The following is a 27,683-nucleotide window of genomic DNA, read 5'->3' on the forward strand; positions in this document are numbered from 1 at the left end:
GTCCTAAAGCTTTTAGCAGAACAGAAATAAACAGGGGAAGGACGCTGCGTCAAACCGACACGGCTCGCCCTGCCATGTGAGCCAGACAGGGCACCTCTGCTGAAGGCTGAGCAGAACCACGTACAATAAATATTGATATCGTACGCACGATATTGTTCAGTAGGACAATCCAAGCCTGCAGGCTGTACAGCGGAAAGGCACAACAGCCATGTGGCCCCATGCCATCAGCAAAATCCACACAGATGGGGACATTTTCCACCTGCGGAAGGAGTATTTTAAAAGTCAATCAGGTATTTGAAAACATCTTTACCAGCAGACAGATGAACATCCCAAGACCCAGCACTAAATGGAGCAGAGCGGTATCGGCAGACAGGAGCAGCTCAGATACGGGCACCCTGAAGGCGTTTGCAGAGAAGCAATCACCGTGATAAAGGATGGGAAGACACGATCTTGTAAATATTTTAACTGCTGTTGGTCTGTCTCCCAGCACAAGCACAGAGTGAGCCCTGGCAGACATCTGAGCACTCCCAGGTTGGGAGCGTCCCCTCTTAGAGCACGAATACCCACCTCTACGGAAACTTTCCCACAGGAATGGGCTGCAGAATCCAGGAGGGCTGCACCCAAAACAACCCTGCCTGGCCTCCAGCACTGCCACGCACAGCCACCGCCATGGCAGGGAAACTTACTGGGACCCGTTTGCTCCCCAAAATGAACAGCCTTTGGCACCCCATGAAAAAGCAATTCAAATGTCATCATAGCAGAAGCATCTCCTGTTCCCTGCCCCTGAGGAGCTTGGATTCATAGCACCTCCAGAAACAGAACTGGGAGAAAACAGGGCGATGAGAGGAAGGTTACCAAATGCTGAGCTGTGGGAATGACATCTCAGCACCCAGACCTCCAAAACATGGAGTGGTTTACTGGGACATTTGGAGATGTTTAAAAGCAGAATAGGATGAAAGTTGCAAATCACAGGGGTTCAGAGCAGCTTTGTAAAATATGGTGCAAGGCATAAAACAGCGGGGTCCCACTCCGTGCCCACACACAACATGGCCACACGAATACGGCAGCCCCTTCTCTCCGGGAAGGTGGCTGGCAGAGACATCACCCGCTCCACGATGTGCCTGTATTTCCCTTTGGAAGCAACAATGTCTTTGTAACACGTATAAAGGGCTTTCCTACCTGGGAAAAAACCACGCTCGGCCAGCCCAGGCAGCAATGCAATTGCAATTTGGTGAGAGCTCTCAAAACAACCCTGCTGAGAAGATAAACCAGTGGTAAAGCAAGGCAGGAGCTATTAAAGAGTTACAGAACTGGGTAAATTGAGGGATACACTGATCTTGACTTTCATACAGCGCCTGGGTACGGCACGGACTGCTGGAAACCCGCGCAGAGGCCCAGTTCACCCGGCCGGTCTGGCAGCATGCGGCAGCAGCTGGAGCAGCAAACGAGTGGGGTGCAGGAAAACCCTGGGGCTTCCCCAGGGGCTCGACCTACAAACTCCCTCTCTCCCTCAGAAATGACCAAGGGAGAACAGAGAGGCACAACTGGCTGCAGGGAATGCAGCGGGAACAGCCAGGCAGGGGAGCTGTTTTACACACACTCACTTGCAGAGCCATCTTTATATATCTTTATTGCACACATCTATCCTTACATATCTCATGGGATGAGGCCAACTTCCCTTCCCAGGACAAACTATTTCTACTTAATTCTGCCAAATCCATCTGTTCCCAAGACAACTTTTGTTACTGCCTAACACAGATATTTTGGAAGGGTAAATCTTCCCCTTGTCCTCCCAACCCCCCGGTTGCTGGATCGCTCAGAACATTCCCCGGGTGATGCTCCAACCACTAAAAAGGACTTTTTCCTCCCAGCAAAGCTTAATGAGATGCCCTGGGGCCCAGCATCCCCGCACAGGTGAGCTGGGCCACACCACCTTTGCAAAACCCCCCAAAAGCCTGCACCTCCTCTCCCTCAGCACCTACTAAAGCCACCCGCCGGGCGCAGGAGCCTGCCCAGCACCCATTTTTTATTTCCAGGCTTCCTGGCAACGAGCTCATCAGTTATAAGTGGCATTTTGAGCAAGAACGCCGGAGGTGAGCTAATTAGTGGGTGGCTGTCTGGAACGGCAGCGAAGCGCCAGCCACCCTGGGCTCTGTTTGCTTTGGGTGCCCAGTGTAGGACGACTGATCCCAGCAGGGTGCGAGTACATGTTGGCGTTGTAGAGCCTGGAAGACATTTGCACTGACTCATAATTTGGGGGAAAAATACTATAATTTATTCGCAGGCATGATTTGCCATTGGTGTGGCATAAATATATGCGTGTGTGTGTACACAGCTCTATTTTTAGCGCTGCACGGCCAGGGTGCCGGCTCCACGGTTACTCCATTGACAAACAGGATGAGCTCTTCTCTGAGCTGGGAGGTTTTCAGTCCTCCTCCTTATTGTAAACATTCTCTGCCTTCAAAATCCTTAATGTGTTGCAGATGTGACAAACAATAAAAGACCTATCATTAAAAAAAAGCTTGCCATCTCCGTGTTTCCCACTGGGGCAACATAATAATGAATTTATTAGCATATAGCGCTCACCAACATATGTTTATAGTCACTCACAAACTTTTGACTTGACAGTTTACAAGTATGTTTAAATCATTAAAGTTCAAGTTGACTGTCCAGTTATTACAGGCTCATTATAAATAGGAAACAAAGGTTACATTTTATACAACAGGCGATAAATCAAAACTAGTCTGTATTTGAGACTGATTTTTTTTTTTTCTCCTTTGCTCCTTTTTTGTCTCCACATTTTCAAGACCTTCTGAGGGGACATCTTGGAGAGGCCAGTACCAAGCAGCTGGTTGCAGTTAGCCAGCAGGACCAGCAGCACCCACACCGGCCAGCAGGAGAAACTCCGACTGCATCCAAGGGATGCAAAGACCTCAGAAGTGGAAAACTCTGACAACTTTTCCACTCAACCAACGGCCAAACCCAGCACCAGTCCCAGGCATCCAGCCCTCCTCCACCCTAAGGCATCACCAAGTCCATCTCCAAGGCTTGAGAAACCCTCCGCAAGGGAGGAGATCTCCGCTGCTACCACGGGACAAAGAAAATTTCCTCCTAAGCTGAGCAAAGCCTCTAAGAAAAGGAAAGCAAAGCACCCAAACTGTGTTCCCCAGCTGCAAGCCTCCAAGGGTCGGCAGAGGCACTCGCACTCGAAAGGAGTTTTTGGGTTTGAGCCCACTGCTACGACACACATCGTCCCCCCAGCCATCCGGTCGTGTTCCTGCCTTAATACTGCAGAGCATCCAGCACGGGATAAAACTAGAGTCAGTAACTCAACCCCAGCCACTCCCAGTCCTTTCTGCCTCTATTATGGGGTAACCACCTTGGGAAGGAGAGAGATAAAGCCACACTAAATGTAGAAGTTCATTTTGTAAACTGTTTCCAGATTTCAAAACCTGGCATCATTTCAAATCGGCATGCTAACCTAAAATTTAGAATTTGTGGAAAGGGGGGGTGGAATGTGGAATGGTTTCTGGTCCCTTTTATTTCGTGCTATGTACATGTGATATGATATGATGGAAAAGAAATTAATTGAAAAATACCCTTTCAAAGTAAAAAGAAATATCATTCTCAAAAATGTTGAAAGTGAGTATTTCCACACCATCAGCAACTTTTTCTGGGCTTGTTTCCAACATAAAACTTGAACAGATTCACAGTTTATATCCAATCCTGACTAAATAGGATACTGTCACTGTCAGATCAGCTTCGCCTTCTGCTCTAAAGCAAATCACAAAAAAGAGCATTACGGCACGGGCAAGTGAGGAAGCACCAGAAAGTTTCCTTGGCCACCACGATGGCACAGCTCACGTTCTCTGAGGCCAGCGGGTGCCTAAAAGCTGTGCTGGACAAACTTCACGCTCTTAGCAACCTGAAAGACTTAACCTGCCAGGAACACAATGCCCCAAAGCCACTGCTGCTTTAAAGTTAATATTTACCCATCCTGCAGCAACGGCAGCAGCAAACACACTCCAGCAGAGCAGCACAGGGAGGACAAGTCCTCTTTTCCTATTACACGTTCACATCCCACAGTGACAAGAGAGGACTAAATTGCCAGGCAGGTTGTTGGAGAGATCAATACAGTGATTAAACTAGCCAAGAGAAGGCAGAAAAAGGCAGAGAGGATTATATACCCAGCTTCAGAGATCACTGATGATATTATGGGGAAGGCTACAAGAGGAAATTAGAAACACATTAAAAATAGCATAAAGATGTGACACAAAGATCACGGAAAATGAAACACGTATCTCTGCTCTCAACTCAGGACGATGAGGATCACCTGTATTTCCTTAACGTACACTTTGATATTTAGTTCTTGGATGAAATAAAGTACATTTTATCCTTCTCTGAATTCTGTATTTCTCTTTCAGAGCTGGATCGGAAGAAAGCCTTAGAAAGCCTTTTCTTTCCCTTATCTAGTATTTGAATATATGTATTTTATATATTTTTACATAATGTGTCAATAATCTTTGATATGAAACTGGCATTTAATATCTCAGCTCTCACTTCATTACAGATATTTTAATTATCCCAGACCAATGGAAGGGAATTTATTAACATCTGTGCTTCATTTAAGAGCCCAAATTTGCCTCTTAAACTTCAAAGCTGTGAAGCTGATTTTATCCAGGTTCAGTTGTCTGGTCTCTCAAAGAGCAACGTGTAGCACTGGAACCAGCATTAATTGGGCCAAGCCTCCAGCCCACAGACCCGTGTCCAGTGGACACCGCTCACCCACGACGGACACAGCTTCTGACAGCCTGGTCTTGCTCACGTGAGCAAAACAGATGATGCTGCTGAGCTCCACGGAGCCAGAAGTAGGATGACAGCAGTTTGTGGGTCGGGGAGAAGGCACACGCCAAAGGCATTTGACACTGCCCATGTCACAACTGGTCCTTTGCACTCTCCTCCTGATGGGTGACCAGGGACTACCTTATTAATAACATTGCGCTGAAGCACTAAGAGTGCCTCACGGTGGTTTTCAAACCAACCAAGGACATGACTTGTTCAAGCAATGCAATTTCAGACTCCTGAGTACCTACACCACTTCTGAAAAATGAGCCTGAGTTATTAATAAAAAATTACCATGGGTGTCTCAACCCTAGATCAGAAATAATAATCATTTGCTACAGTCAAACAATCCTTACTGGCATTCTGATGTCCTCTAGAAAGCAGAAAAGCTCATCTCTAAGCTCATGAGCGTGGGCAGCAGTGGGAAGGAGAGAAGAGGGTGACTCTGGGACCTTCAGCAGGTTTGCAACCTGTCTCGAAGCAAAGCCCCTCCCATGGGTTGCCCTCAACATGCTCCTGCTAAACTGACCTGGAAAAGTGGCGTCATTATTTCTCCAGCTGTTGTCCTTGCTGGCACTGAGGCCAGTTCGCACAATGCTGAGCATGAACAGCCTCTGAGCATCGGTGGTGCCTGCAGCAAACAGACCTCACCTGACCCCAGAAGGCAGCTCCCCACACCATCACCAAGACCTATAACCCCCAGAGGGGCAGCTGCTGCCAGACCACCATTCCCATCACCTGCTAAGAAGCGGAGCTGGTTCCTCACTCGCAGCTCTCCATCCCCAGAGCCTCTGCCACAGTCATCTTCATCATCGCAGTCTCCACTCTCCTCTTCCTCCTCTGGGGTTTTGCCTGGAGCTTTTCGGTGGGGCAAAGCCATCCCTTTGAGCAGCTGAAAGACACGAGGTGCTACAGTCATTCAACAGCTTCCTCCCACCCTCCCTACCGCTTCATCCTGCACTCGCAAGGGGACTGGGTGACAAAAGGGAGCCAGGGCTCAGTGGAGCCAGGACAGTGGGACAGGATCCCATTGTGCTCCTCATGCCAAAGCACTGACAAACTCAGGTTCATTCATGGACAAAGCTGTACACAAAACCTCAACGGAAGAAACAAAAGGAGGAGGAAAAACCACACTGAGTAACTCTGCCCTTTGGCTTTTGCCCAGCGAGCACTGCATGAGCTAGAGCACATCTACCAGCCCTGCGAGACCCCAGTGCCACCAAAGCTCTGGAGCTGGCTACAAAACATGTGTCCAAAGTTAGGCCAGATGAGGCAAAAACCAGCAGCAAGATGAAGCTCTGTTCAGGGATTCTCACTGATTTCAGGGACTATCTCCCATCTGAGAAGTAACACGCATGAAAGGAAATGGCAGATCTCTTGGGTTTGTATGGCGCCCCACAAAAATAACCTAAAAATCTCATTCCTGCACTTCAAGAGTGAGAGGATGCTCATCAAAGTTTTTGGGATAGCTAAGCGACACAATAAAAGGATCTTTTAAAGGATGTTTTAAAGTCGAATCCTAAATAACGGTGACAGGTTGAAATGAGAACTCGAACACCTCCGCTGAGCACAGGGTCAGGACTGCCTTCCAAACACGGGTGGGAGCTCCCCAACCCGCCCCTTCACAGCACACGGGCGCATCAGACGTGTCTTAAGCTATCGGCTTCCTCTTCCCGCTGACTTTTCTGATTTTGCTGTTGCTGAAAGCAGCCAGCTATTTCATCATAAACCCAGACCCACTTTGAAAAAGTGTGAGTCAGCCGGTTAATATATGCTGAAAATTTCTATCATTACCACTCTGCTGCTAAAAGCCTTCTTGAGTTTAATCTCAGCATAAAAAAAAAAAAATAACAAAAAGGATAAGTAACAGAGAAGATATTGCAAAATGGGAGCTTTCCGCATACTTCAGGGCTTTAGTTGGTTCCATCTATTGCAGCAATACGCGTGCCTTTCAAGGCATTTTTTTAATATCTGGAATCTAGGTTATATTTTTAAACTATTAAGCTAGCCTTAGAAAACAGTTTCTAAAATATTTAGCTGCTGAAGTTTATACAGCCTTGGAGGAATGCTTTCAGCATCTGGCTCACTCTGTCCACGGCAATGTCCACATACCTTTGTGTTTACATTAGAGGAGCATAACGTAATGAAAAACAAATGGGTCGACGTGAGACCCCTTCGGGTTCCCTGGCTGCATCAAACAACGCAGGAAACGTCACCCTGGCAAGTGCAAAAGTCTGCCCTGCGCGACAGCCCTGACGAGCCCCGCATCCATGGCAGGAAGCAAAATGCAGCTCGTTTCCCCGAAACTCAGGGGATGCTTTTCTGTGGCCTTCAGCTCAGACTATTTAAATTCACTTTTCAGGAATTTTATTTCATTTAGACATTTACAGGTCTTTCCCAGAACATGGCATAACCACAAAAAAAACCCCCCAATAAACAAAAAGGTAAATGCAGCACTGCGGGTAGCACAGGGAAGACCTCGCACAGGAATGGAACATGCCGACCACTCAAGCCTTTACACCATCACTTGTATTCCTCTCCTCCAAACTAAGCCCAGAGCTAACAGCAGCCCTCAGCACAGAGTATATCAGCTCGAGGTATAACGAAGTTCTTCCCCACACACCAGCTAATTACAACATTCACCAGTTTGGACCCATTGCCCCAGTGCATCATTGTTAAAAAAACCAAGCCGGTCGAAGGGGACCGTGACTGCTCAGTGGCAGGATGCTCACTCCTCTGCATCCAAGGCGTGGAGCAAGCCAGCCGGGACCCCACTGCGCGGCTCGGCGGCAGAACTTTCATTACTTACCCGAAACAGCAGAGGAACTTTCTGGCAGAGAGAATTAAGCTTTGGGATATTTTCAGATTTAATAAGCTCAGCGGGGAGTGGGAGAAAATCAGGATTTTTCAATTGTGTGTTTTCAAACATTAAAATTACTAGGCATTTCTTGTATTACTACTTTTTTCTTGGCACGCCATAAATTAACAGCTTAATTTCTCTGCCTTTGTAGCCACAATAAAACAGGAACTTTCTGAGAAATGCCATGCAGGCCCAACTTTGGATCGAGTGAACATGACATCACTGCGCCATGCTGCTCCTTCCTTTTCCAGGACAAAAGCTCCATCCTCAGCTATGTGTTCCCCAGCTGCCAAGAGCCACGGGCAGGTTCAATGAGTCAAATTTTGCAGCTGGCTCTGGGAGAAATGAAGCCTGTGACACAAAACCTACTGGCACCATTACAAAAAATCCCACCCCGCTCCACTGGTGCATCCAGACCTGGGAACACTGTTGGATGCCTCAGCTTCGGCCGGAGTGGTGGCCACAGTCCTGCTCATCAACCATTACACAACCTCCCTGATGGTCTGCACGCTTTATGAAATTGTATTTGGTGGACTGAAAACAGATTCTCCATCCTTAAATAGCACGCGGAGCTGACTGCACCCTAACATTACAGTTTATTCATGTCCTGTGGTTTAAAGCCTATGGTAAGAGGCAGGAAAATACACAGTCTGGCGATTGCTAAAGTAGTATGTGAGATAGCTTTAAGTTAATCACAATCCATCCAGCTGTAAGAGTTTACAGTTGCGTCTACTCTTCTTTGCTAAACCATAATGGCAAAAATACTCTATAATGTACCCAGTGTAAACTAGAGCACCAATTGTGGGAGCCCACGCGCTTGCACGCGTCTCCAAGGTGTCTGCAGGGCATTCATCTCCCATCTTCACAACCACCATGGCAAGAAACTTCCTTGGCTCCTGACTACAAGCTGCACCAGCTCAAATGTCCATGAGTTTTACTTCCAATCTCATCCTTTTTCACTGTGACCTCCAGACGGGTAAAGCAGGCAGCACTGCTGTACCCGCACCGCTGCATTGACCTTCGGCACGAGGGACGCCGGGCAGCCCCGGCTGGTCTCCACATACATCTTTGTTGCTTGTCTTGTCTTGTGGTCTCCCTCCAGCTTAAAAAACAAGTCAGATGGGAACAGCGCGCCTAGCCTTTCTGCAAGGAAAGCTCCCCGGGGCATCCCAGCGTGATTTACACAATTATTCCCAACCGTACGGTGACCAGACAAAAACAGATGCAGCAATGTGGGGTAATGACTCAGCTGGATTTGGACAGGCCACCGTATGTTGAAATCTTTATAACTGCTCATTCTTTATAACCACTTGACTCAGAGCTCACCATCCCACCAGCCCACTGAGCCACCTGGTCTTGTTTTTTCAATTTTAACATAAACAGTGAGAGCTGCAACACACTTTTTATCATCAATCTCCCGTCTCTGAAAAGAAAACGGCATTGCGTTTCTTGAACTGTAGTTTAATAGTTGTTTTCTCCTTTTGGAAACTATGCCCACAGTATTGCAAATATAAATTTGAGCAATACCCAAAATGGGGCCCACAAATTCAGATAAAATATCAGCAATGAGCTACAAGCGCTGTGCTCCTTTAGGGCAGAAATCATCCCTTTCAACATACTTCAAAAATATGTAAAGTGAAGAGAACAGTCAAACAGATTATTAAGGGGAATAGAAGACTTTTAGAAAAACATTTAATTCCTTCATGAGTTTAGGGGAGAAGTCTGATTGATATTTGTAATCTTTCGGTGGACAGAGCTGTCATTTAATTTAGCTTGCATGACTGAAAGAATTTAATAAAAGTGTTCCACAGAGTTTTGCAGAAATTCTTTGCATGTTTTTAGTAAGCCTCTGGAATATGATCAAACCTAAAACGCTGGAGAGGACGGAGACTGAACTTGCAGCTAAAATAATATTCAGAATTGTAATATATGCTTAATAATCAAGTAGTCACATCCCACAGAAAAAATGCCTTAGTGCAGAAACTCCTCTGGATCCCCAGCCGTGGGCCCAGGTGCTGCTTGGTGTCACGAAGGGGACCCATGGAACTGGACCGAGTAATGAAAACCGGCTCTGCTAGAAACCTTTCAAAACTCAACAAAACCCACCAACTCATGACTGACTGCAAAACTTGGGATGCCTTTCTTCTGGAGCCTCGGTAAGGAAGAGTTCTGAAGGAGCAAAGGTGTTATTTCCCCTCGCCTCACACAAGCCGCCCGCTCCGGCCATGCACTTTCGGGTACCCAACACAGATGCTGCTGTACTTCCCACACAACTCCCAAGATTCCCAACAGGTCAGGTTTTTCTATTTTAAATTCCAGCCTGCTGAAAACATTGGTTTTAGGGCAGAAAAACCAGATCTTATGGCCAATCTTGACCTTGAAATCTGCAATACTGAATAATTTATGGGTGGCTTTTAAATCAGGGCAGGATCATGGGAAACGTGTAGATTTTCACACGATACTGTTCCCTGTTAACAGCTCATTACGATGTACAGAAGTATATTCCCATTATGAAATACAGCTGGGGTTGTTTTGCTTACGAAGGTCATTATCTGATCACAAGCAAGAGCTGGGGAAAGGAACCCATTTTAAAAGGCTGAAACCGGGGACTTTTGGAAAACTCACATGTTTTAAATTTTGTGGCCTGATCATACACAAGCATGCAACAGCAGAATTGATTCTCTCCACTTCCTCTGCTTATTAGCCCTGGAAATAGCATGGAAAAAAAAATCATATTTTATTAGCAAATACTTTCTTTATTATTTAACCAACCCTATCATGAGATTCGCTGGTGCCCTCCTCTCCTCTCTTCTATTTCCCAGCCCCGTTCAGTTTATCCTTTCTGTGAACAGAGGCCTTAGTGGCATGGGAGCATGCACAAGCAGAAACTCAATGCAACATCAACAGCATCACTTCCACTTGCTTCTTTTCAAGCTCTAGAGAGCTTTCCCCCTCTTGGGTGGCAACGAAATGCAACATATATTACAGAAAAACTCAATGTTCCCTGGCACCGAGCACCGAATGCCATTTAAAACGAAGGATATTTAAAACTTTTTAAATATCTGTAAATACCAGGATCTGTACTTCTGTCTTGCAGGAGCGAGCACGTGTGTGCACAGATGGGCATCGTTGCCCTTCCGATCACATTAGCCCACGGACAGAAGCGCCCATTTTGGCAGGAGGACACCTGAACTGTGGTTTCCTTATGGCCCTTCCAGTTGGATGCACCCTGGCAGCACAGACGTGGCAGAGAAGAAACCTGTTCCTAACTGGACTCAAATTTTAAGCTCAGCACAACAAGGAGCAGTCGCTAATCAAATGTTAATAAAGTGGAAGCAGGCTTTGGAGATGGAAAAGTAATTTTCAGTGCTCAGAAAAACAACGTGTTGGGCACGTCAGCTGGTTTATCAGCTGCTCCAAAAGCAGATTCTGCACTTCCCTGTGCCGCCTGCTTCAAGACGTCTCAGGTTTTGTGCTGCAGAAGCCGTATTTGGCAGCCAAGCCCCAGGCAGTGCCTCCTGCCCGCTCTGGGCAGGGTGGACAAGAGATGGCCCAGGACGTCCTCCCCATGCGCTGCTCGCGGGGCTCCACACCAGCCTGTGGCAACAGGTGACAAAAGGGGTGAGCCACAGCTCTCAGTTTTGTGGCTCTTCAGCCATAAAAATGTTTTAGTCTTTACTTCTAGCACTCAAATTACCATCTCCTGCAAGAGAAGAAATCCCTACTGTGTTTCACCTGGGGTCTACCAGCACAGCAGGACCCCCTTTACTGCCCTCACACACTGCAGAGGAGATGCTCTCAGCTGCCAGTAAATCAGTTTTTCTGGTCACTCTCCTGATAGCGCGAAGAAGCTGGTGACAGCAGTGAATTATTGGCCAAAGGGTGGCCGTACTTTATGGATCATCAGCTTAATTCCAGATTAGCTATCAAAACTGACAACATCCCTATGGGTAAAGGAAGACAGATAAAGACCCCTAAGTGTTTCAGTAATTAAAATGAGCCCACACTGGACAGTAAATCTCTTTTGGCAGCAGAAGGGGCTGCCAAGCTGTTATGAACTGCTCTGGTTTGGTGACAGCAGGCCGATGCCTGGGACAGGATGCTCCCATGGACGCGGAGGTTAAGCCCTTGCTGGCAGAGGGATGGGCTCCTGCCTGCTGTCCCCCAGGCAGGGGAGGTGTCACTTCCCCGACCTGGAACAAATGCTCATTCATCACAAGGCACATGCGAAAAAGAGATTACTCTTTACGATCAGCTCATTCACCTTATATCCAGTTCCGTCCCCTTCCACCCCACAGCTATTTACGGCTTGTTTTTGTGCAGTGGTAGGAAGGAACAGGACAGTGTGGGTGCTGAGCAGGGCTGCAGAGCCCAGCCCAGCCTGCTGGGGACCTGGGCAGTCCTCAGCTGCTGCTGGCTCATCCCCTGAGCCCAACATCAACGCCAACATCAGAGAAACGCTGCTTTTCCCTTTGTGAGCTGCTACAGCTCCTTCTCCTCCTTTGCACTTCTGAAACCAAACTACCACCGATCCTTCAGCACCCCTTCCTACACCCCTGTGTCCACCTCCATCAAACACAGACATCCTTCAAATGCCAAAACCCAACTATTGAACCAATCATTGAACACGCAGTTGGACCAGGCAGTAGATGTCTTCAGCACCTTGCTGGAGTCTGCCTGGACCTTTTCCTGCTAGGATTAGGCAGACTCCCTACAAGCTACCACTTCTTTTAGAAGGAGGTAGATCCAGACTGGATATAAGGAAGAAATTTTTTAGAATGAAGGTGGTGGAACACTGGCACAGGTTGCCCAGAGAGGTGGTGGGTGCCCCATCCCTGGAAACATTCAAGGACTGGTTGGAGATGTCCCTGCTCCTTGCAGGGGGTTGGACTGGATGATCTTTGAAGGTCCCTTACAACCCACGCTATTATATGATTCTATGATTCTCTAGAACTGACACAGGAATGCAGCCGTTTACTGCAAGCACCCCTTTCCAGCTCTTCTTCGCTTTGCCTGGGCTAACCTGCATCTTTTCCTCAGTCTCTGCCACAGGGTCTATAACTGCTCCAGATTTGGTGCTACTCATGCCAGAGCATCTTCTGAGGACATTTCATTTGGTGCACAACCCAGGAAACCACTTGTGCTTACACCTGTACCTTGATAAGGGGAGCAGAACACCATGCTAATCCCACAGACGATCCTGTAAACCTGCATCAGGGAAAGAGCTCGTATTTCTTGACCACTTGGGCTTTCAGACTGCCTGGAGGAACGAAACAAGTAAAGAAAGTCCCCAAGAGGTGACTTACCAGGCACATAACTACCCATGCCTGTCAAGAGTGGAAAAGGCGTTGCAAAGACGCTCCCTTCCTTGCTACCCGCAAGGGCTGTCTGCCTTGACCCCTTCCCATATCAGTTCTTCACTGGCATCTTATCGCTGCTCCTTCTCCCCACAAAGTTTCTCAGTCTCCTACTAGCAGCCCCACCTGTCTTCCCTTCTCCTTTCCACCCACTCTGCATCACTAAACAGGAGAATCTGGACCAATTTCTCCACCTGCCAAGCAGCCACCCCTCAGGGGGTTGGCAACTGAGTGAAGGAGGGGTGTGGGAGCCTACATGGGCCAGGACCCATCTCTGCTATTAACCATATTTTCCACATTTTGTTTAGTTACGTTGGAGCAGAACCCCGCTCTGCCATCCAAACACCACTCAGGAAGGCCCAAAGTGCACGTCACCAGAAGATAAAACATGAGACAACAAGCAACGCAGGAGCACAAGGAACAAGAAGACAACATGGGTAGAGGTGGAGCAATCAACCACCTCACCACCATCATGTCCTTCAGTCATCTGACCAGGGATGGCCTGGAAGGAAGGTACCCTAAAAGCAAGAATATCTAGGAGGACAGGTAGGTATCACACCACTTCAGCCATCTGCTAAGAAAGCCCCATGTTTACTGTAGAGGGGGACCAACGTGCTCAAGGCAGGGCGTGCAGCAGCGAGCAGGTCCCCACAGCTTCCTCGCCACCCAGCTCAGCCTAGCCCGCGTCAGAGCGGCTGGGAGATTTCCTCTTGGCTCAGGTTCTGGCACACGTGGCTGCTCTCCGGCTGTCAGCAACGTCTGCCGGGGCTGCCTGCGAGACAAACATCTCGTCCTTGGCACCAGGTAGGAAACACTGAGCTGAGAGTTGTGCCGGAAGGATTTTTTTTCCTCCCCCTTCTCCTTCTGCCACACAAATGAGAGGCAAATCTCTGTCTCAGCCACTTCCCTTTTTCCCTAAAAGCTCCCAGTGGAGAGGGACTTCTCAAATCCTGTATTTTTGTGCACAGTGTTGTCTTGTACAGAGGTTTCAGCCACAACACCAGCCCCTCTCCCCATGCCCACCACCCTGCCCTCCTGGGGGCTGCTCTTTCTACCTTTACTTTTGCATTTGCTTCACCCCAAGTGCTTTTTGGAAGCCCAAAAAGCAACTGCAAGCAGCTCTGCTGAATGTCTCCAGCTCCACAGAGCTCTCACAGGGGACTGAACAACTGCCTCATAAGCCGGTCACCTCCTATTAGACAAGATAACCCCTGTGCAGGGCTAATTACTGAGCCGTTGATTTCAGCAGAGGCTTTAATCAGGCAGGAGAAGGAGAAGGACTCCACAGCAAAGGAGGAGCGAGCAGGGGGTCTGCCCTCCCTGGGGACCCGCTGGCCACTGCACCAGGGCAGGTTGTGCCTAGCTGAGCCCTGGACGTGGTCCTTGTGTCCTGTGGCCACCTCTGCCACCCAACAGCCACTGCTCGGTCCTGCGTGGAGAGGAGAGCAGGGAGAGGGGAGCGGGGTCCACAGGAAGGACGGGGCAGGTATTGCTGGGGAAGGCGCCCAGCTGGAGCGGGAAGCCCAGAGCCCCAGGCCCTGCTGCCACAAGTAATAACGCACTTCACATTAAACAAGCTTTCGACTGAGACAAACCAGACCAGAAGCAATGCCAGGAACAGGGACTCTCCAGCATCCATGGTCCCTAATTAACAGGTGATGGCTGGGCAGGCTCCTGGGCAAGGTCACAGCTCTCCTCTGCATTCAGAGTGTGGCTGCTGCTTGCTAAAACCCAAAGAGGAGAAAATTTAACTTCACAGACATGGTTTTTCCAGTGTCAATATTGGCACCTGCCTCCTACAGTGGGTCTACAAAGAGGATGAGGAAACATCCAGGCTCCAGCATAGGCACTGCTGATACACTAGGATGCAACCCATCACCGATACTGAATGCATCCAAAAAAACAGACCCTGCAAGGCTCAGGCCCCAGAGCCGAGCCGCAGGCAAGAGGCAGAAGCAGCCCTGCCCAGGGTGGTTCTCCCACACAGATGCACAGCCGCCAGCTGAAGCAACTCAGCATTTAAGTTAGGTTCAGAGTTGGTGACTTCATACCCTCCTTCAGTGAAACTCAACCCTCACAGAGGAAGCCCTGAAATGCACCTACATGAGTCTCATCCTCAGCTCTCAGAAGCTTATGTGCTGCATGAAAAGGTCAGTAAACTCCTTCCCCCCAGTAGGCAGGAGACATTTGAGGGGTCCTGCCAAAAATAAAAAGTAATTTCCTGTCCATCTTGCTGGCTCGGACACTCATCCTCTGCCAGCTGCCTCCCAGCTCCCCGTGCTTCACAAGGCAGCATCTTCTTCCACGTGTCCTCAGAAAGGCCAGACAAGCACATTTTCTTCTTTTAAATATTGTTCCCCCACAATACAGTCAAGCAAGGCCATAGGCAATAAATATCGCTGCAGCCTAAACCTCCCTGTTTGCTCCCAGTTTTATGTGCTGCCAGGGCCATCTCTCGCAGCACGTGCTCCAGCAGCAGGAGCACTAAAACACAGCCTGGCCTTTGCAGCTACACAGTTTAACAACCGACAGCATGAACTGAGAGAGCCCTCCTGAGCCGCGAGGGTTATTTACACCTGCCCCAGCACAGGCAGGTCAAAGTCATCACACTGACTGGGGACAGGGTTTGCCTAACAACAAACATCTGCCTCATCAGCAGGTGTAACAAAAGGAGTGAGATTACAAATTTTTCATTACCTAAAATGTACAAAACCTCTTGTACTTTCTGACAGCAGCACAGCTTGGATGAAAGCGGCAGCAGTCTGTGCCGGCTGCTACCTCCAACGGAGGTGGGACAGAGCATCAGGAGAGGTTCCAGGAGCAGCCTTAGCTTCTTACCAAGCCAAGCCAGTGCTTTAAAAAAGGGATCATCCTTTCCCAGAGCAGGATTGCTGGGTGGGGTGTAGGTCTGATGCCTCTTCTACTTCAGACCAGGAAAGCTCTGGTGACATTTGTTGCAAGAATGAAGCTGTTGAGACCAGAAGATTAACTGCTTCAGCTGGCTAACATCTTTCTGCACACAGCAGTAAGACACCTTACCCTGCCCTTTCCATCCGAGGGATGCAAAAACTGTAAGTGCCTTCAGTTCCTTCAATGCAAGTCACATGCAGATCTACAGCAAGTTGGATCTGGAAGGACTCCTCCACTACCCATCCCCAGCTGGTGTCATGGACCAGATACATGTTAATGCCTCTGGGAGAAAAAAAAAAGGTGCCATAAATGGGTCTTGTTCCCACTGCAGAGTGGTTTGGTGAAGGGACACAATTGCACCGGGGAAATCTCCAGCTCCAACCTTCCCAGCACATGAAGCAGCTAGGGATGGACTGGGAATCTTATAGGCATCCCGGCTCTCGGAAATGCCACCTGCACACCATGCCAGAGCTGGGCACAACGCTCCCAAAGCAAAGCCCGGGGTGCAGAGCAGCCCTGCCACCGGAGCTGGCCCTCACTGCCTGCGGCAGGTCCGACCGCTCTGTTTTTTCCTCCCTTCTCCTGAGAACATCATCACTAAGCAGTTACACAATGTCAGGCCGGAATCAAAAGTAACATTATTGTTAACAAGGCTTTTTCTTGGGAACAAAAGCAATTGGATTTGTTCTGCAGCCAAAAAGACCATAGGTTACTTTCCAGGCCTGCTCTGGACAATGAAGATTAGCTCCCTGAATCCCAGCCCCATCTCAGTCTGGACCACATTTAAAAACCTTGATGTTAAGTCAAATTTGGAGAAAAACACATCAATGAGAAACCTACCAATCATCCCCCTAATGCCTTACTGGGGCCATTGGGAGGACATTTACTTCAGACATCTACTGATTAAATTACCAGCCTGAGTCACAGCACAAGGCGACACTTGATACAATTAAGAAGGCCCAGAATAACTTTAATTAACTGTTAATTTGGTATCAATGGCTCCACTTACACTGTGTTTTGCTGCACAAGGATTTCTCCAGGTTTGTTTCCTCCACAACAGGATAAACTCCAGTGCTGGTACAGGATATCTGGTGTTTGTTTTAAAGCACCGCTACGTATCAGCTACATGTTTTGGACACAAAAGCAAATGAATCCCCGTTAAAGGTATTTTTTTTCCAGCTGATTTCCACGGCATTGTTTGGAGGCTGGTCCCTGCAGGACACACCTGAGGCACTTACCTCCCCAGCAGAGCCAAAGCCACCGGGGCAAAGTTGAATCCCTTCTCATGCGTAAGACCGCAGCAACCAGGGAATTTCAGGGAAGGAGAATGATAAAATGCTATTTATGTTACCCAAAGGTTATGACGCCTAACAATAAACTGGCGTGGAAACCAGCCAAAACTGCCACCCATCCGAGCTCAGCCCCAGCAGCTTCCTGGTCCTGCTGAGAAAAGCAAGGAGCTGGATCCACCACCCAGGAAAAGTGTTGCTCCTATAGTCTCAACTCAGCTACACATCTATTCCAGTACTAGAGAAGTGGTGAAACACCACGGATGAATAAAGTGACTCTGGGAAAGGCAAGTGGGATTAGCAAAAAGGAAGCACGGTGAGCCGTTCATTTTTCATACCAATAAGGGAGATATTCACACAGGAATGCACCTTTCCCAATCCTCTCCCATGTGTTCCTGAAATTCACTATGAGGGAAAGGGCAATGAAAGTAGAAAGGACAAGGAAACAGCGAGTCTTGTTTCAAAAAATGACAGCTCTGCAGTCCCGTTATTTACCAAAAAAAAGGAACATACGTCCGTGGACCAAAGGACCAAGGAAAAGCCCACAATTAATTATTTTCTCCAAAAACCGGCCAATGAGCACTCTGGACAGTGATGGGTGCTTTGATGCCACCTTCAATAAAAACAACATATCAGCAAGAGATGGCAGTCACAGCCAGGTTTATGCAGCACGCAGGAGATGCTCAGGCCCTCAGCACAGCTCTGAGTTTCGTTGTCACTGAGCAGTACCAGAAATGGGCCTATTTACTGCCCGTTCCTTACTGAAAATGGGAAATACCTCACATTCCACAGCAAATTTAACTGCACAAGCAGTAAAAGCGCGGGGCTTAACAGCGCAGCCCTTACGCTCCGCTGTCTCATGCAAAACTACGGGTAAAACTTCAGTAAACACAGCCCAGATTACACCTCTGTTTAAAAACATACATGCAAACACACCGGGTCCAATCAACCTCGGGCCGTTAAAGAAATCCCGTTTAGGGTGACCTGCGGGTACAGTGTTCCCACAACAAACCCGATAACGCCGGAACCTTTGCAGATAGGGTCCCGACGGGCGATAGCTGGTTTAAAAAGCAACCCAACAGTCAGATAAATTGCAATTTAATTATGTTCTCGTTACAGACGGTCACACTTCCCCCGATTTAACTGGAGTCGGAGAGCATTTACCCGGCGTGTTAACGAGAGCCGAGGCACAAAAGGAGGATGGAGTTAGTCTGTAAATACCAGGCCTAGACTTGGTGGAGCTATAGATTATTTTGTGTAGTAAAAGAAGAATTAGCTGATCCATTCCAAAATGCATTTATCATTAAAATAAAAATCTTCTGTCATTTTATTTAATAGCCTTAGTAAGAAATAATTGCTTTCAACAACATGTGGTTTTCATATTTTAATTGTTACAAACTGTTTAATAATGTTGAACAAAAGGCGTGTCCAAGTAATTATTGTGTTTATTAACATTTCTTTGGAGGACCTGATAAATTATATTACCCATATACAGCACTTCAGACATTGTAGTGTTAACTTATTAAATTTAGAAGTGGAAAATTAGCCAGAAGTGACTTGTTTTGGTGCAATTTAAATATTATATTTTCAAGTGATAAACATTGTGCATCACGTTATTTAACAATCTGGCAGTTTGTGCATTTTTCTAATTATTATTCTGCTTCATTTGGCTAGGGAATTAAAATATAGTGGGAATAATAAACTTCACAAAGCCTAGCAGGCCACAGGGGGATGGGATTTCACCAAATCTGTCAGAGTCACGGATTTTTCTGATGGGGAAATATATTCCTGAAAAATCCTCAGCTCCCTAGGGTGTCCCATAATAAACTCAATAGTTTTCCATGCTGGGAGCTGCCTGGGACAGGGTCTGGCAATGTGGCCCCCCGGGACCCCACGTCTCCCCCAGGAGCACCCACAGCCGAACCAAGCTCCTGCGTGCACAGAGAGCAATCATCGCACCCTCCGGATCCAACCCTTTGCTACCCCAAGCATCATCCCCCCGTGGGGGGGTTAAAGCCCCTCCGCCAGTCCCCAGCGCTCCACCACACTCTGTATTTTGAGCAAAGGGGTTGAGAGATACTCGGGCACAAGGGCATTGCCCTGTTCCCAAGTCTAGTTTGCTTACATTTGATTCAATCAAGTTGTGGCCTTTTGGCCCCTTTCCAAATTAACTCCTAGGTGACCTCTGCTGCGCCCTCTCCCAGCAGGCAGACCACAGGGAAACAGCCCATTAAACCTACAAACAAATATAGGACATATTGGTTGATCAGCCCAGCTTCAAATACAGCTATTTAAATGCCGGGGCATGCTTTTTTGCAAACTTCAAGTCTATTTTGTCTTCGGTCATTCGCACCTCTGGGTCTCCTTTTTTTTTTTTTTTTTTTTCCCCCCTTCCAGCTAGAGCTCTGTGTTTTACTGCCTCGTAAAACTTCTAAATTTTATTCTCATCCTCTTGTAAACCCCACAAAGAGCAACGCGAGGCGCTTTCACACGGGGCTCACCACAGGACCCGGGTCTTTACGCCGAGCACGTGAAGAAAGGCAGGGAGATCCTGCTTGGGGGGAACAGCTGTAATACTCCAAGAAATGGTGTGTTCTCCTTATTTCCAAGGAAATAAATCAAAGCGGGTTTCTCAGGGTCTGCAAAAGCATATTGCCTGGATTCCGATCCCCAAAGGGTTGTTTTTTTTTCCAAGAGCTTATATGGTAGTTAGATTTCTGGCTAGAGAATATGCAATATGATAAAAACACAGTCCCTATACGGGGCAATAAATTACAGATTGTTTGATGTGGAAACCAAAGAACTGTCAAACTCCAGTATATCTGAAATATTCTAAATGAGCCCTTAACTCCAGTGTCTGGAAACGTACAATATGTTTCCAGACCTTTCAGTCTTGTAAAGACACATCTCCTCCAGTTAAGTTTCCTTTTATGGACTTTATTCTTCATTTTTTTGTGGGTTTTTTCCCCCCATTTCTTCCAATATTGCACTCTTCCTCCTAGAGATGGTCCTATGATAAACATCAGGATTTATCTAAGCATAAAAAGGGATCAGAATGGGCACAAGCTTAAACAGGTAAGTGCAGTAAGGGTGGAGTAAGGCATCAGCTTCAACAGTGTCAGAGTCCCATAAGCACTGCAGAGAGCACACAGTCAGCTGGGGACCGAGACGGACAGGAGTGAGGACCAAAAGTGTCACATTGCCTGATCTGGTACCTGCAGTCTCCATCCTTTGCTGCATCTTCACACCAGCACGGCTCAGGTCCGCTCCCCAGAGCCTTTCTTGGGAGAAGGTTCAACAGGAGGTCATCAACATGGCAGAGCGCCTGGGACATGGGACACAGGGCACCACGGCTCCCACCTTCATGCGTATCTGTTAAAACTTGAACCTCATCTCCATCTGTCAGCCACCTAAACGTCCCCATGGTGGGAGGAAAATTGAGTGACCAGAGGAAGTCACTCACCTTGCAGACCACTTTTTGCCTACAGATGCTACCAAGTCACAAAAAAACTGAGCAGGACCTCATGCTGACACAGAATAACCTTTCAATTTCAATACAGTTTCACATGTGGGATGAGCGAAAACCCTTCTAGCTAGAAACAGACCCTATCCTCTCTGGGAAATAAAAGTTCCAACTCATTTTCCTGAAGGTGACCCTTGGCCTCCCAGCTGAGATAACAATGCTAATATTTATGGATGGGCTGTTCATGCCTCTGGGCACACAGCAAAAATAACTCAAATCAAAACTTGGTAGACATCTAACAGAACTGGAAAAAAAAAAAATCCTTACTTCCAATATGGCAATAATAAACCATCTCGCCCACCAACACACAAAAATTAGCACCACCCACAATCACACATTCGGGTGAAACAAAAATGGTCTGGAGTCTTGATGTGATGAGCAGGCACCACCGAGGGGGACTCATCCAGAGAGGATTGACTTGAGACAGCACCCTACTTTGGCAGCGAGCTTTATTCATTTATTTATTTTACCTTGATAAAAGGTGCTTGAACCAAACTAATACAATCTGGCAAACTTTTTTTTCCCCTTTTCTCTGGGTTAAGTTTCCTATACCCCTCTCAGTCTCTGTGCATTCTGTTCTAATGCACAAACATCATTCATTTTTCAAACTGCAAAAGGTTGATGAGACTTTCTCATATATATGTGCGCACTTACCCAGATTCAGTTTGAGATGACATGAACTAATGAGCGAGCGTGATTACTGCACACAACATATTCACCAAACTCAAGTGAGCTCAAAAACGTGGCGTACTGCTGAAAGAACACACATTTTTCAGCAGCGTGAGCAGCCTGGAATAAATTGAAGCCAAGTCATCAGCAAATTAGAGACATTAGCAAAAACCTACAAGTAAAAGGAAAAGCTGTGGAACTCTTAACAAAAATTGTAGCAACTAGCATGGCTCCTGCGTCTACCCGCATCCTCAAAATCCAAGTGGTATCTCCAACACAACACACAGGGAGGAACTCATTATATGGTACTAGATTCACAATTTACTGGTAGTCACATGGGGAATCCAGTTTACAGCTCGGAGCACTACAAACACTCAAAAAGATGCTCTGTTCTCCAAAAGATTCTGGAGGTTTGAAAACCCTTAAAAGCTGCTGTTGGCTTGATCTTGGTGGGTCAGGAGATTTTCACCCCTCCCCAGCCCAGGAGTCCCCACTGCTTCCCAGATCTGAAGCCAACACCTGAAAAACACAACTGTAATTCATCCACATTTCCTACTCTTTGGCGTTCAAGATGCATTCCAGATGTGAAGGAGAGCACAAAACTTTGGTAGGCCAAGAAAATAAGTGTGATGGTGAGCTATGACACCCCAAATCCCAAATTTAGGTGACCTCTGCAGCTACCTTCCCAATATACAAGCTACTTTCCATAGACTAAAGACCCTCTGCTAGGTTCATAGCTAATTTTCACAAATAACTTCCCATTTTCTCCTGATTTTATTCTCAATCCCCCTCTTTCTCAAACGTAACTTTAGAGGTTCGATATTTTTCAGACTCTTACATTTACACCATTTAAACCAAAACAACTCACCCACCCCCCATAGCACATTCCAATCCAACATTGCAAGCTGAGGAGGGGAACTGCTGTAAGAGATCGGGACCAAGCTGATCATATTCACTCCCTTACCGCTATTTTTCCCAGACCAGCGGCTGACAAAGAAACTGCTGCTGCAAACAGCTGAGTTCAGCCCGGCGATGTTTACCCAGGGTCTCTCATTCCACAAATCTCTGCTCCTCAGCAGCCTGAACTGTTCAGCAAAGACCTAACTTGACCCAATCTGGCAGCCAGCATTTCACAACCACTTTATGTCAGCAGTTTCAAGTACACTAATAATCATGTTTTGTTCAGTGCGACTTTCTCACTGTGAACGGCAAAATATCATTATCACCTGCAGGTTGAAGCCTGCCCTCTACCCCATTTAATAGGGAGCTGATTATGCTATTTTTTTTTCCCCCTTTTAATAATTATGGGTTGTTGGCAGATGGTGTGGCTCGGCACGGGGAGGCATGTGGGAAAGCAGAGTGGGCTACACTGCTGCTGTGGCTCACGTCAGCTCCTGTGTGGTGGGGTGCTCCCAGGGACCCCGCTGCATCCCACTCTCAGCAGCTAACAAGGCGTGCCTGCATTGGAAGGTGCAGGGGTTAAACCGAGAACTGCTATGAAAACAGTCCCTGGCAGTCGTGGGAGCAGGAAAGCAGAGGTTAGCAGAAAACTCGCTAAGCCAGCAACTCCTGACAGATCAGCCCTCGCAGCCCACCCAGTCAAGAAGCAAAGCTGGGCTTAACCCCGGGAACCCGCTGCTTCCCACAGCCTCATGCCAGAGCAACCCTGAGCAAAGGCCCCGCCAGTAAGAGCCCTCAGAGACTGGGCAACTCAGCTGTATTAACAGGCAGCATTACTGCCCATGTATTTGCCCTGCAAGGTCCCAAACACTGTGCATCCCTGGAAAGTACAGAGGTCCAAGCTACCAGCCTGCTAAAAAACATCCCCACTACGAGTTACTCAGTGACACAGAGAGGAGAGCAGAGTCCAGAGCTGGACCCCAGCCCAGCAGCACTGCAGAAGAGCTCTGGGAGGTAAACCATCATGAGCTGAATGCCATGCAGAGGTGCCACCTAACCATTTGGCAGCGGTGGGCCTTGTTCACAGACCTAACCTGGCCTGGCATGATGGGTAGAGACAAGATACTACTCGTCCTGGCAAAGATGCCAGGTCTGAGACCGTGGGAAGGAAGCTTTCTCCCCAGTGGAAAGGGTCTAATCCAGCTCTGCCATTTCCCTATTCAGTGGTAACTTGCCCCAGTAGTGACTGGGAGTGGATGCCCAGGGAGATATAGCAAACAGGTGACCCTCTGCCAGCCACGAGCAATGCCAAGGGGGACTCCTCCAACCAGAAGGGACATCTGGCACATGCTGTGTTGAACCATGCCAGCACCTCACGCTCGGGGGCATCACGGCAGCCCTGTCTTTCCCAGTCCTCCACTGACCAGGGGATGGATGCCCAGCAGAAGCGCATTGCAGGGATCCATCCACACATCCGCTCAGGCGCAGGCTGAGCCCTGGAGGGCTGCAACGCGCATGCCCTGCATTTCTGGCTTCACCCACTGAGCATCACCCCAGCGTGCATGAGTCAGGATCTGCCACACGTGCCCTGTGAGCCTGGTATCAAGCAGGGCTGAGGCAGCTCTGGATCCGCATACAGCTGCTATAGATGGAGATGCCCCAGGTTGTCTGGCTGAGCCCAAAGAAAGTGTAGGGGAGGCCAGACTGATTCGGAAACCGCCCACTCTGGGGCCAACCCTGCTGGCATGCCTGCAACAAACCTGGTTGATGTGTTTCAGCTTGTCAATAATCTGGCTGATCACTGGCTCAGGACCTTTCATCTTCACCTCATGGTTGCCAGGCTGAGCTTTTGCTCCATTCCTTGTGATCTGGGGACTGTACCTGGGGGAGTGAGAACAGAGGAGACCACGATGTGATGGGCTAATACAGAGGAGACCTTTAAAGTTCAGTATAAATAAAAGAAATCTCAAAACGCCCTTTCCAAAACGGAGAGCACAAGACAGTTAATAATGACAAAGAAAAGGCAGAAGATTCCCATAAACATTTCTGCTCTGCCTTTGCAAAGCAGCGAGATGATGTACTTCTATCACTTGAGGACAATGAAGTCCTTTCCAGTCCATTAGTAACCAAGGAAGACATTAAACAGTATACAACAGGGATAAATATTTTCACATAACTTGCACCCAAGAGTCCTAAAAAAGCTGGCTCAGAAATTCCAGCTTGCTCATGTTTGTTTAAAATAAATCTTGGCAGACCACAGAGACTCCAGTACAAGAGCGGTAGTGTTGTGCCCATAGCCAAAAAAAATGAGTGGGATGACCCAGTTAACTGCAAGCTGATTAGCATAACATCAACCCCCTTGCAAAATAATGACTATCACTGATGTGTGATTTCAATAATAAAGAATTAAAGCATCAGAATATAATTAATGCTGTCAACATTGCTAATGGAAAATAGGTGTTGTCAAACAATCCTGATTTCAGTCTTTGATGAGATCCAGTCTTGGGGATCAAAGTAACTCTTTAGACAGAACGTACCTTGACTTTGGTGCGTTGCTGGGCTCTGCACCACACGATATCGTGGTATCGTGCAAGCCAGTAAAGCACCCATGAAGCAGACTAAGAGCTGGTGGAGAGATCTCCAGATGCAGCTCTCCATAGGGACCCTCCCTGAGCTGCCAGGGTGGCTCTGCAGAGGAGGATGGCCAAGCTTGTGCTCAGCTTTTTCATCAGCAATTAGGAAAGAAATATATATTCACTACTGCAAAATTTACAGAACGGCAAAGTTTATCAGAGCGACAAAAGTGAGGAGAAGAGGGACAGAGGGATCCCTGCATGTCTACCTTTGGAGGAATGTGTTTCTACACTCTGTACCAGGGTAACAGCTCATGATGCTCAGAATCCAAGACGAGAGTGTCCACCCCAACTACTTCAGGACCAGAGTGAGCAGCTGCCACCGCGGACTGCTGGCAGCCACAGCAGTGGCACAGAGCACACTGGTGCCTTCTCGACCTGCGGGCTGTTGGTACTCATCACAGCCCCAGTGATGGGCCATGGTACTCTACAAGCACAAAACAAGTCCTCATCTCCAAGAACTGACAGCCCGAGCACACGCTGCCAAACCCCAGAGCAGCCTACAAAAGCGAGATCGCCGAGATAATGCCAAGCATCAGTCTGCTCTACTGTACGTCTGTTTTTGCGGTGCCGTGGGTAAACACGATGAATATTCCTTTCCGCGATTTATCTCCTACACATCATGTCCTCACCCAACTCCCAGCACCAGCCCCGCTGACTGCCTCCCCGTCTGCCAGCTCTCCACTCCCCTGCCCACTAATCCTTCACCCCTATGCTCCCGGGCGAGCTCAGGCGACGACAGTCAGCCCATTTCAGAGAGATTTTGGGGAGGAAGTGGGACTTCATCGAAGATTTAAAGGAGGAGAGGGAGACAGGAGGGATGGTGGGGCCAGCTCAGGGAGGATGTTTTGCTGGAGAAGCAAGCAAGAGGCGTGGGGACATTGAGCCACAACAGCGCCAAGGCACAGTGAGGGTTTTGGGGATACACAGGGGATTGGCCCCACTTAAACTCTAAAATAGGAATGAGACCAATTCAGACATGTGAGGACGCAAAGGCAACCTCAGGTTTATACTGGTGTAGCAGCAATCTGCCCCTGACCTGAAATCTTTGCATCATTTAAAATACAGGACTGAGGCTGATTTCCACTGCAAGGCTTTTTTTTTTTTTGGAGCAGGAGTTGTACGTACAGGAGTGCTCTGCACCCCCGGCTGGGTCCCCACACAGCTGAGCTGAGGGCTGACCACCCCACAAGATACTTCACTGAAAGAGACAGCAGACGAAGAAGAAAAGGAGAAAGGAGGTGCTTGCACCTCTAATAGAGGAGCACACACCTGTGTACATTCCTGTTTCCAGACACAAACAGCTTGTCCAGGTACAGGAAAAGCATCACCACAAAGCAGAGACATCAGCTCTGGTCTTCCAAGTCCCACCAGCTGCCTGCACAGTCAATGCCCCACGCAGTGCTTCACCTGCAGCCCGATGCTGCCCAGGTGTATTTGACCGACTCCAACTGCTCTGTTCTCCACCCAGACACCTTTCCCCATGCTGGTGCCTCCAGTTAGGACTCAACGTTTTGCAAAACACACACTTTTTTTTCTTTTATTTTAAATAGTTGTATTATCCTGGGAAGTACCAGCTATACCCGAGATACAACAGCTCCCAGCTCAGAAAAGCACTTACACATGCAATTAGAGACTAATTGCAGACTGAAAGCTAAGTGACCGGTGGAAGTGGGGCCAGAGAGCACCAGGCAGGGTCCCAGCCTGAAGCAGCCCATGCCCAGGAGAAGGTCTGGCTTCCCAGCAGACCACAAGCTCCGAGCACCATCTCGTGGGAAGACGCTGCTGCCGCAAGCACAGACCTGCTCGGCTCTGCAAGTACTCGGGCTTAACTTTTTGCAGGGGAATAAAGCATTGGGAGAAGCAAACCATTAAAGCTGCTGCTAATTTGTCACACAGTCGCTTAATGCCACTGTGACAACCTGACAAACGCATCTGCCAACTGAACATAAATATCCACAGGACATATGACTTTTGAGATGTCAAAGAAATTCCCATTTTTGGTGTCACTGTAAATTTAATCTAAAACACTGATGGAACTTTAAAGTACATTGCCGAAAAGTCTCCTGTGGTTTAAGAGACTGGCAGGATAAATCTCCCACAGGTTTTAGCAAGAGCTAAATCAAGCCCGTTTGGTGCCTACCTAAAAATTCATACAATCTCTCTCCTAAACAGTTTTATATAAAGAAACTCAATAGCTTGGGTTTGAGGTGGTGAAATCCCTTCTGAAATCCATGCAACAACTACCAGAGAGGATTTCTGTAGCCAACAGAATGTCGTACAGAAGGGAGGAACACGGCTATGGCAGGTCACCATAACTACATGTCCAAAGACCGAAAGGAGACAGAGTCCCTAACGTGACCTCCGTGACTGTGGTGGAGTGGTGAGGATGTCAGATCACCTTCCCCAGGGGGACAAGTCTACCAGAAAAGGAAGCAAACCTGAAAGTGTTTGCAGAAGGATCTCTCCCTAGAACAGCAATGCTGGAGAAGCAGAGTACCACCACCTCGTGCCTCCCACCTGGCCAGGTACAAGGGTACGTAACAGGTCCAAAATAAACCATCGGCATCAGTACAGAAGTCATTTGAAGCAGCAAGGCAGTGGGCCCTGCAAGCTGCACATCTCGAAGCACAAATTGCAAAGAGGCAGATGCACGGGGACACGATACATCCGAAGAGCCAGAGACGAGCTCCTGCCTGG

At 48.0% G+C, this 27,683-nt stretch overlaps 1 protein-coding gene across 1 annotated transcript in view; it reads right to left on the reverse strand.

Annotated features, from left to right (window-relative positions):
* Positions 1 to 27,683, reverse strand: part of GPC3 (glypican 3) — a 149,915-nt gene that overhangs the window by 20,941 nt on the left and 101,291 nt on the right. The window contains exons 6-7 of the mRNA XM_086756401.1: positions 24,111 to 24,231; positions 5,581 to 5,734 (exon numbers count right to left, since the gene is read on the reverse strand). Of these exons, the coding sequence (XP_086612527.1) occupies positions 5,581 to 5,734; positions 24,111 to 24,231 (275 nt within the window). The remainder of the gene's footprint in view (positions 1 to 5,580; positions 5,735 to 24,110; positions 24,232 to 27,683) is intronic.

The sequence above is a fragment of the Chlamydotis macqueenii genome, chromosome 11 (assembly GCF_036417535.1).
Source record: "Chlamydotis macqueenii isolate bChlMac1 chromosome 11, bChlMac1.mat, whole genome shotgun sequence".
NCBI classification, from domain to species: Eukaryota; Metazoa; Chordata; class Aves; order Otidiformes; family Otididae; genus Chlamydotis; species Chlamydotis macqueenii.